This window comes from Pundamilia nyererei, unplaced genomic scaffold (assembly GCF_000239375.1).
Source record: "Pundamilia nyererei isolate P.nyererei 1_Seehausen unplaced genomic scaffold, PunNye1.0 scaffold00035, whole genome shotgun sequence".
Taxonomy (NCBI): domain Eukaryota; kingdom Metazoa; phylum Chordata; class Actinopteri; order Cichliformes; family Cichlidae; genus Pundamilia; species Pundamilia nyererei.
This window is the reverse complement of record NW_005187436.1, coordinates 1,892,460-1,903,867: the sequence shown is the minus strand read 5'-3', so window position 1 is coordinate 1,903,867 and position 11,408 is coordinate 1,892,460. Positions and strand designations below refer to the sequence as shown.

Genomic DNA, 11,408 nt, shown 5'->3' with positions numbered 1-11,408 from the left:
ATATATAAGGGCTGGCAGGTTAACTATTTATTATGCTGCTGTCTGCAGTTAAAACTCGAAAATATGCTACAGAAATTAAACATAAATTACTGCTAACATCCCATCAGGTGTAACTTTTTATAGTCTACCTTATTCTAACGTTGCAAACAGTCACGACATGCATTTACCAAAACCCCGGTGGATGAGATTAACTTCGACCAAACCCCAAACCGCGAACGGATCAAAGAGCAGATAAAAAGAGATCGGGGTGTCCGACGACTGGAACTTCTCGAAAGCGAAAGTACGTGCGTGCGTGCTCCTGTAAGTGTGTGTTAGCTCCGCCCACAGACGGTCGTCTCCTCGGTGACGTTTCAGGCAGAATGTCGCCAGCAGCAGCTCTCAGTTGTAGAAATGGCAGCGCTGAGACAGGAGCATCGGTATGGGCTCTCCTGTGCTAAAATCAACAAAAACACCCCGAATCAAACTCTGTACCACGTCAAGCTCACTGACACCGCCATCCGGACCCTCGAAGCCTACCAGAACTTGAAGGTAAGACAATTTATCAGGTTCACCAACTTTGGAGCTTGTGTGTCTTTTTTCCTCTCTATATTTTCTTGTTTTTGAATCGCCTCCCAACTCCGGGACCTGCATGAAAATAAGACAGTTCCTTATTTTAGGGAGAAAACTGTGAAGTTTGCCCACTTATCCCGATTACAGACGGTTCAAATGCCGTCGACAAAAGCGTTTTGGTAGATAATTGTGTACTGCGTTACTTTCTTCTGGCTGTGTTACAGTAAAAGGTAGGCTGAGCATGATTTATTGTGATTATAACAAGCAAATCATTTCACTCTGGTGACTGAATTTTCCTGTAATCCGAGAAATTTGTTTTGTTTTGAACAGAAAATGAGAAGTTATCAAATCGTAATCTGCTTGAAAACCAAAAGGTATTAGATTTCTTTTATGACAAAGGTTTGTGGTTATCCCCTGGGCTTGTTTTCGCTGTTTTGTTTTCGTGTGTCAGTACACTAGATCTAAAAATATATGTACATTTAGATTATGGGAAAACGCAGGCGATTTCCTATAAACAAAATGTGGTTGGGGACTACTACCGTCCTCTGTTGGTATCATAAGTTCTGCTTTGCGTTTCCAAATGCGCACTACTTACTGTCCCTGCCGATCATTAAATGTTCTTTAAAAGGCTTTTTTCTCCCCCTGTCTATTCCGCTCTGATGAATAAATTAATGAACAGGCTATCAAGCAAATTATTCGACTGCTCCGAATCTGGAGACTGCTTTATTGTTTTTATGGTCCATTAGATTAGACCGGGATAATTTAGTCTGTCTAAATTGTCTTTCCCAGAGCAATGCTCGATAAGACAGTTAGTCCCAGTTATGACTGAAGTCATATTTGCTTAAATATATTTCTTGGTTGTTTGTTACCTGTTTAACCATCAAAACAAGTCTATTTCCGGTCACGGACCATAAAAGACAACAGCCCAAAACTAACTCTGGATTTGGGACTCGGTGGATCAGCTGTGTAGTACGCATTGGGTCGGCGTGGCACGGTTTTGCAAGTTGTTGCTGTGCTCTTGTGTATTGTTTTTTGGCCTTTACACGCTTGGACGCCTGCCCATCTCCGGAGCTCATTGGTCTGTGAAGCAGAGTAAACTCCAGAGCTCATAGACCTGACAGCTTCTCCCAGGCCACAGCAGGCAGGCAGGCAGGAGAGGTTACTGCAAAAGTTTTCCAAGTCAGAGACCACCCATAGTAAATACGGTTTTAGACTGCTGGTCTCCCACCGAGCTGTGAAAGATGTTGTCCCAAGGAGCTGCAACCTGAGAGTTTCTGTTACTAGTTATGATTTATTTATGCTTTTCATACATGTGTTTTTGTAAAGCACAAGCTAGAGAATGATTTTATTAAGGAAACTACAAAAGCTTATCACATAAGGTCTGTAGCTGAAGATCTAATGCACTAAACCATTTTATAATGTTATAACAGTTTGTCACAACTGTTATAACATTATTGTAAAATCATAATTAACCAAAAACCAGCAGGTATTTAAGGAAACAAGGAAAACCACTGCTGCTTTCTGCTCAAAAATAAGAATAAGAACAATTGCTTATTTTATGTTGATGAATTAATCTGCAGCTCTTTGTAATAGGTGCCATTTTAGCAAACAACAGTGGTTTTACTAAAGGTCAATAACATTTTTACTAATACTTCAAGTTACTAATCAGTAACAACTTTATGTTTTCCCAAGTTGTAATAAATTCCTTTAGTTTTATTTAAATGTGACGAGCCGTCACTAAACACCCATTAGTCTTCGTTTTCCAATAAGCCGTCATGTTTGCAGTTGTTAATAAATGTGATTTAAATGCCACTGCGGTAGAACAATAAACATCAGTCAGAGGGCTTTTCCTCAACCTGGCAACCCCCTCAAAGAAATCTTGCTAATTGTTAATAAATAAACAGTCTGTTGACATTTGTAAAACCACTAGTTACGTGTTATAAAAGCACTTCAATTAACCAATTATTTCAATTCTGTCAAACAGCGACTCTTTTAGTGAGTAAATGATCAAATCTGGACCTTTAACAAGTTAGATTTAGCCTTACGGCTGTGTTATGTGCTTTAATATTTATTATTCCATTCAATATTAAAAGCTAATGGATTATGAAGAAAATTACAACAATACTCAATAGCGAAGACATTTCTCAAAGCTGTTAATAATAAATTACGAGCCCTGTCAATCACAGGCAAAGCTGTGTTTCGTGGATAACAGTCTCCAGCTATTTACTGGGAGTCGTGTCGACTCAAAAGCAGGCTTCATTTTTAAAGGGATTTTTCAAATATTTCTTTATCATTTAGCTGGGAGAGAAACAATATTGTGTTCAGGAGCTTAAGCCAGGTTTCACTGTGGTCTTGGAGACCAGTACAGTATTTCCAGCACAGTGCAGGCTTGTAAAAGTGCTTTTTTTTCAAAGACATATAATTGGTTTCAGAGCGTACTTTGTCTTTCCTCTGGGATCTGCTTTTTAGCCTTTTATTCATTTAGAGGGGAAATCAGCCGAAACGCACACCCGCGCACAAACGCGCTCGGCCAGCCGACTGACATGAGCACAGTTTTTTGCAGGATATGGAACGATTAACGCTCACATTACTCTCCTCTGATTAAAGCAAGAAGCATCTGAGCAGCTGGGAGTGATGGCAACATTTTAGCGTTTTAAGTTCCCTAATCCAAACGGCAGTTATCTAGAAACAATGGCGGTATTTCTTTACTCATAATGCATGAGCTGTTGATTCAATCACTGACCAGTGTCTCCTTTTCTCTCTCTCCTCAGGCATCACTATCAAATCAGCCAGCGATTTGCTTCAAGGGGAGCCAAGGGGTAAGATGTTTTGCATACTCTCCCGCTGATGTCTGAGAACCTGAACGCTCTAATTACTTCTGATTTGTTGTGGAGCACGCTTATGACAGTTCCTCTGGAAGATGTCTTAAATGATTCTTAAGAACACATTGTTGAAGAGGTGGTGATTTTCCAAATGTTTGGATGACTTTATTGTCATAGGTCGATGGGTTTTGCTGCCTTGAATTGTTTTATGAAGAAAATAACAGCAGTCAGTGCACCTAGTTTGAGGGAAAGGTGTCAGTCATTTTCCAAGTCACAATAAGTTGTGTCAACTGTTTCTTTCTCTAAATGTATATGTACAGAAATCAGATACATATCATGGCTTGGTGCTGAAAGTAAGAGGCCATTCCTGTGAAGCGACTGTAAAGAAAGATGCCTGTGTCCGGCTAGATTAGCCCGGCCAGTATTACACCCTCCCGAGCTCTGCCTGCTAGGCCTCTGCACATTTACCACACAATCAGCCCTGTCTAAAAGGAGCTGTTCTAATCCCCATAAGAGCCGATTGCATTGACGAAAGTGACTTTGCTCTGTACACAAATGCTAGCCCTGTGTGCTCACATGGGCCCTAAGACAGGGTGTGCTACACCCCGAGGCTGCTAGCCAGGTTACTGGGTCAGGCTTGTAACTGGGGAGGCTTTGTTTTTGGAGGGGGGAGGAGGAAGGGGAGTTGGCAAACCCCAGGGAGCCCCCCATGTCTCTACGCCTGTTGTCTCTGCGCAGACATGAAAGATCTGACGAGCAGGGGTGGTAAACAAGTGGAGGAATTTTTATCCAAGAAAATGTGCAAAATATGTTCAAAGTGCAAATGATGAATGTAAACATGTAAAGGAACATCTGTAAAGCCAGCAGCAGATTAACCCGCTTATTGCATCTTTCTGTGTAGCAATGTTAAGTGAGTGCAATTTAAGTGTGCTTTAATCACTGAATAGGATTTGGTGATTATATCTTGGCTGGCACATTACATATTCAAATTGCTTTGCGGAATTCAAGCATGGGCTCCCTCCCCCTCCGACAATAGTCCCAGAGCTGGACGATTGGGCATTAATGAGGTAGCGGCAGCCATTGGTGGTGGGGGAGGCCATATTAAGCCGTTAGTGGGGGGAGGATGCTGGTTAACATGGCAGTCTGGCACATAACAGACCAAGAGGACATCCAGTATCTGTGTCAGTTGGAGGGTTTCACCATCACAGATGTAGACGTTCCCCTTATCTTTCCACTTGCTAACTGTTAGCTGGATCACATCCTTTTCCCCAAAAGCAACATGAGGTCCAAGAGGTCATGCGTCTGCTGACAGCTGCCAACTGTAGAGCTTGATCACAAAAGCCACGACTGCCTTCTTTCTGATGTTTGTCCTTGCTGGCTCATGTCACGTTTCCTGTAAAAAGGGCACTTCCAGGGCCGCAGAAACCAGAAGAATTCTCCAAATCACCGTCCTGGCGTCAGTCCAGGGCTGCGTGGTATCAGGGGCCAGGGTTCCTATCAAGAAATAGCACGCTGAGGTTTTCGGCTGCTTTTCCCTCTGTCCCTGCGGCATTCTGCCCTACTATTGTAAATTGTCTGCCAAGCTTGTAATCATGCAATGAAAGACACAACAGGACTCTGAATCTGGTGTTCAAGGCAACTATGAAACACAAATTACTATAAAAAAAACAGGAGAATCTAGCTAACCCCTGCTTTTACTTGTTTAATTTGGACAAACAGATTTAAAACTGCATGTTGTTGGAGGAAAGGAAAGTGAGTGAGTTTGATCAATGACAATGCTTTGGGAGCAGTGAGTGGAAAACGGTAAAAAAAAAGAAAAAAGGAAAAACAGCATATTTTGATGAATCAATAAGAACATTGTAGAAGAGAGTTTGAAAAGAAACATTCTGGATTCCTTAAAAGTCATCACTAGGATTAAGGAATATATTCGGAGCTGGTCTGGGTTCCCATGGTCTGGAATTTCACATCCCAGTGCTTATTTTCCTGTGCTACTGGCAATGCTGCCTGCTTGTTGGCATGACGTAAATCCATTTAGTAAGAAAAGAACCTGGCCTTTGTTTTATTTAATACATGCTAAAGTCTACTGATAGGTAAAGGTTAGCTGCTTGTTAATTAAATGCGCGCACCTTCATGTTTTCATACATTTATAAGAAATCTCAGTTATTATCCTGCAAAGCTGTAGTGTAGAGTTGTTCGATGTTATACCGCAGCACTGAAAAAAGGCTTGATGAGTCTAATACGTCTGTTGTTGCCATTTCGTTTAAACGCGTGTGCGATGTGCCGTGTCAGCTGTGACGTCGGTTTTATTACCTTTTCAGTGCATAAACGGTCAACTGGAGTTGCCAGAGTAATTCTTTTTGTTTATGGCTCTGTTTTCATGTGCACAGCTGTCACGTACAGACAGTGGCGCTGGATGAGGGGGAATGCAGAGGTGCTCTTAAGATATCCTCACGACGACTGCGTGTGAAGGCAGAGCTAGCTTCCTCCCTCCCGCCTGTCCTCTTGATTATTGTGCCATTTCACCCCACGCCTTGGCTGAATCCTTGCAAGACCATCAGGGCCTCTATCTCACACATGGCTGCTCTGACTCTATTCCCCTGTCACCGCACCACTTTGCCTCGCCTCGCGTTCATACTGCAAATAAGCTCTTCCACTGTGGGAGAGTGTATGTGTGCATGCACACCACACATCCTTTTTTTTCTTTTCGCTCCCCCCCTTTTTTTCTGGGACCTAATTAGAATAACAATAACAGGAATGTGGTTGAGAGCTGTCCTCTCCCAGTGGCAAAGCGGTGAGAGGGAGAGTTGTCCCACGTGTTTCTGAAAGGGCACACGCCGCTCTATTCATCCAGATGTGTTAAGCGAAGCAAAAGTCCCTCTGTTCTCTGCCCATTTGAAGCCCACTGTGTTTGTGCAGATGCAGTTGGGATTTTTAGATCATACAGTATATTTTAGAACAAGCCCCATGAGATCCTAGGGTTAAAGAGGACTTTTTTTTAGTTAGCTTCTCTGTCATTACTGTATTCTTTGGCTTCTTTTGAAGAACACCGGTGTTTTAAGCTTACAAGAGTGATGAAAAGATGAATCAGTGGCTCAAGCTGGACAGGCAATAAGGTGGCAACGTGCAAGTGAGTCAAACAGAATTTTCAGGATTAGAAACACAAATAGTTTTGCATTCGTGTTGCGTCTTTATGCAGTTCATTTACGTTCCAAAGAGGCAAGTGCCTTGTTAGGAAACTCAGAAATAACGCATGACTCCACTGAAACAGATTTGCAGATTTTGATTTTATTTGTTGTTAAATTATGCTCCATATCCCCAAAGTGAACAAGTAAAGCCTTCAACCATAAATCATTAACTAAAATATCTGCAAGGCACCAGAAACTGAGACGTGGTTCCACAAAGAAATTCATCAGATTATGTGACTGTTTTCCGGGATGATTTGCGCTGTAGGTCATGCTGCATGCCACCAGAGGTTCTTAAAGTGGCTTAAGTCAGAAGTATGAACCTGTATGGTGATAATTCCAGTTCTTGCAAAATGACAGCCCTGCAGCTCATCTCTTTTGAAAGTTTTGGAGATATTTAATGTTTATTTGCTCGTTTTACCTAATTTTCAAGGCAGGGAATTGTTATAGGATTACCAGTCCAGTAATGGGAGTGTAAGCAGAGTGATTGCAGTGGATTGTTGGATTATAAGGGGAACACATTTGCAGAATAACACAATCTGCATGTGTGTAATAGATTTTATTTATTTATTTGGGAAGTTTACATATTGTATTGAGAGAAAACAGCAGCCCAGCTCTTCTACATTTGAAGGCTATTAAGTGTCGTCTCCATCCCTCTGTGTGTGAAGAGGAAGGCACCTAAAAGAAGGGGTGGGAGTGTCAGGGGTGCTGAGATAGGGAGCGTTTGTTGAGGATGACAGATTAGCTTCAGCTTCTTGGAAAAAGACTGATTCTGCTTGGCATAACAGGCAGTACCTTGGGGGTTGCTCGACAGTTGCCCATCCCCATATCCCCACAACAACTCCCGTCAGTCCCCACCCCCGCTTCTTTTGCTTTTCCTGTATCTACCAACCCCCCTCGATGAATAGATCCTCAAGCATCACCGCCACATCCATCCACCCTCACTGAAAGCTCAGTTCACACTGTAAGAGGTCTAAATGAATCTTTGAGGGTATGTAATTTTGATTTTAATAACTGTCACAGTGGATATGTTGCTCACACTGTAACAAATGATTGTTAATAACAAATTCCTCTCCTTTGTTTTATTATTACTGTCAATCTTAAGTTACATTCATATATTAAACTGTATTTAAAAAAAAAAAAAGAAACGTAACCAGTACACTAATTCCAGTCAGGATCCATCCCCCTCTTCTACTGAGATACACATTCCTAAAGGAAGACTATTTGGGGCCATCCTTCATGCACTGGCTCTACTGGGAGTCAACGCCACCCCCATCCCTTCCACGCACACACCCAAACCCCCAATCCCTCCCTTTACCACCCAACAACACACACAGCCACACGTCCCTGCTGTTCATGAATAATCCAGGCGGCCCGACAGGCCCTTGCACTCAGCTTTGTGGGGGAAGAAGCTAGAACAAAAGATGGGCAGCTCACAGAGCAGCTATGGCTGAGTAGGCTCAGATGAGAAGACAATGGTTACTAGTGTCAGTACAGACAGGGGCAGGAGGCAGAGGCTTCAGAGTAAATCACATATCCAGGCGCCTGCTCAGTGCCACCATGCCAAATACCAGAGCTGGGAACCTTGGCCTCCTCGCATTCGTCTGCAGAGCAAAGAAAAGAAAGAAAGAGAGGAAAAACTATCCTCTCATCTTTTTCTGCAGATGTTTGGCTTGCGCGTAGCACAGAGGTGGGCAAACGTAGATCTCATTAATGATCCCTTTCCCCCCCTCGCTCTTGTCACACAAAGACAGGGTTAAGAACTCTGTTTAACCTCATCAAAGATGAGCAGTTTAAACATGCTCGAGGAGTTACAGATGAAGTTTTACAAGGACATCACCATCGGTGCCCTTTGTCCTTGTTCAACTGCTGAGACCCCTGCCAAGGTTTTCTGTTCCAGTCCAGTTCACACCTTGAAACAGCTTGAAAGTATTTGACATCTCCGCACACAGTGCCTGGAGTAGCAGATGTGTCTGGGCTACAGCCACAGAGGCAGTTATTGTACTAGCCCGTGCGCTCGATGGGGGGGGCCGCACTGACAAGGTGCTATGGCTCGCCTTTTTGTTGCTCGAACTGTAACTGTCCTCCAGCTAAACTTTTACTCTCGCCATAATAATGAGAAGCAGTGCTGCACACAGCTCTCACCGCTGTGTGCTTCTTAATATTAAGCTGCTCAAATATATTAAACTGACACGTGTTAATAGCACGCTCTGATCATAGTAATACCCGATTAAGCTTTTCTCTGATTAATTAATCGTCAGATTAAAGGACTCGACAATCATAATTGGAATACTGTAGCACATAAGCAATTTAATGAATTCTTTGCCACGTTCTGAACCGGACAAGTAACCCTGAATTAATAGTTATCTCCATAATTATGAACTTTTTACAGCAGGAATCAAGACAGAAGTCAGAAAATATTCAAATGGCGTTCAACAGCGCATTTTTAATAATTCAATTGACATATTTTCCTAACACAACTAAACCCCCTAGAATAAAATGTTTAGAGATAGTTTGTCACTAGTACTGAACTAAAATGAAAAGTCATTAGCAGCAAGCACACGAAGAAGTAAATATTGTTTCAGTGACCTCTGGGTAATGAAGCTGCGTTTTTCTTTGATGTTAGCTACTCATTTATCTCTGAGTTAGTAGCTGCATATAAAAGCTGTGTGTGGATCTTCTATAATTAATTTCCAATTACACTCTTTTTTTTGATTGGATAGTTTGTTTTCTTTTTGTTTGTATTTTTGTTTGTTCAGCGTTGAGCGTTGAGCTCTGACTGATAATAGCCTCTCTGTTGACATTCCACCGAAACAGTCAAATATTTGACCTCTCTCCTTCCGTGTGACCCGTCAGGGTGTGAAGGTTCCTCTGCCTAAAAAAGACAACACACACACACACACACACACACACTGGCGGCCTCAGGGGATCAGGCAGAAGCTCCATATGTGTATGACTCAGCGTCTCTATGTAAATCTACACCTACTACGTGACTGACAGCAGCCTTGGGATAACAGACCTGTTGGTGCAAGTTCTATCCTTGAGTTACCACATCAAAAGTCCACTTGACTGTGATAATTAGTATATTCTGCAGCATTTAAAATTATAAACAGATAAACCTGTATTTGCTGATACTTCAGCACTACTAGTTGCTGTTGGTATAAAGCAAAAAAGTAGCAATTTAACCAGGTAACAAGTCAGAGAAAAATGTTATTTAGTGCTCTAAGCTTTTACAAGATAACATACAAAAAACTTATTGTTCAAACAATCAATTTTGGTAAGAAAGTAGCAGCAGTGTTGTTCTAGTCATTTTTGAGCAGTTAAAGAAATAATATTAGGCATATGTTTGTGCACTTTCCTTCTGAGACTTGTTCAAACTCAGGAGGCACCAAAGACGCAGATACGTGATTAGCTGTAAAGGACAAGTGCCTGCAGATGTGTCTACAAAATAACAGACAGTGACTCCTAAATTCTTCAAGTAAATGACTCGCATTTTTAGGTTCAGTGCGACTTACCCTCACTGAGCGCTTCATCATGATCTGTCGCGGTCTCGCAAACCTTATTTTCCGAAATGTAAAAAAAAAAGGGTTAAAATAAAAGGGTGGTTGAATTTCTGCACTAAAATTGTAGTTCCTGGTTTCTGTTTTTTATTCACAGAAGTGCAAGACAATTATTTAGTTGGACATATTCCACATTGAAAATATCCATGATATCACTCACTAGCTACAAAAAGCTGTTGGACTTAAAATGTTAAATGAAAAATTTTAATATTTTTCCAAATGCTCTGCTTGAATAAACAAATAAACAAATACATTGATATTCAAGCTTGCATTAATCTTGCATACTCAGTGATATTCTTCAGATCTCCTACTTTCTCAAAGCAAAGAGGAAGTGTCATCAAGCCTCTACAAGTTAACTGATACCAGCTAACCTTTTCTCATGATTAACTGTTTCCTGTCTGATATAGGTTGATAGCTTTTCTTGGAATTATGAGACCGTGGGTCATGTGATAGTTCCACAATTACTGCTGATTAGCTATAGATACATTATCTCTCTTTTCTTTTCTGAGCTTTATTGCTAACGTAGGCAAGCTACTTGGTGTAGCTGTAGCTTCATATATATTCTAAGGTATGAGTGTCACCGGTCTTCTTAGTTGATAATTTAAGAAAGCAAGTAAGCACAGTATAAAACATCTGTGTCACTATGTGCTTGGTCATAGGGGATTATTGGGTTGCTGTTTCTGTCTCTAATGTTGTATGAGCTTTACCTTACAATACAAACCTTACAATTAGGTTGACGTTTGTTGTAAATTTGTGATATTTAAATAAACTGAGCTATGGTTATTGTTCAGGCTTTATAGTCGTCTGGCGCTTTAAAGTTTGTTATCCTGCGGCTACGTAGAAAGGCTCTCCTCGAGAAGTCAGGAAGTGGGAACTAATGGGTTAAAAGACATATGGTTATGAAGCTTGAAAAGGAAGCTGTGAATGAAATGGGGGGCGACCTCTAAACAGTCTGACCTAAGTGACATTGATTAGAATTAGAATGTGAAGTGTGCAAGGTGGCACCGATGGGGGTGACAGGCAGATCTAATGCATGGCTGGAGGGGCTCATAGTGACTGAAAAAGGGGACGTGGTGGCAGTATTGCAATGCTAAATGTGTAAGTGCAACCTCACTTTATCCCAAAGCCTTTGTTTAGCCGTACCCTGATTTTAAAAACAAATTTGCGACTTTTGTTGACTTATAATTTTGGTCGTGGCAGCCACTACTTTACTCTTTGGTCCCGAGGACGTGCCTCGCCTCTTATGCCTGCTCACTTTGATGCTTTTCTGGCTGATCATTTCTAATTACTGTTAA

The 11,408-nt window shown here is 41.6% G+C and overlaps 1 protein-coding gene across 1 annotated transcript in view; it reads left to right on the top strand.

The window, feature by feature from the left end:
- Positions 1-349: 349 nt before the first annotated feature.
- Positions 350-11,408, top strand: part of LOC102197655 (RNA polymerase II elongation factor ELL) — a 24,336-nt gene continuing 13,277 nt past the window's right edge. The window contains exons 1-2 of the mRNA XM_005729938.1: positions 350-528; positions 3,321-3,368. Coding sequence (XP_005729995.1) covers positions 391-528; positions 3,321-3,368 — 186 coding nt within the window. The 5' untranslated portion in view covers positions 350-390. The remainder of the gene's footprint in view (positions 529-3,320; positions 3,369-11,408) is intronic.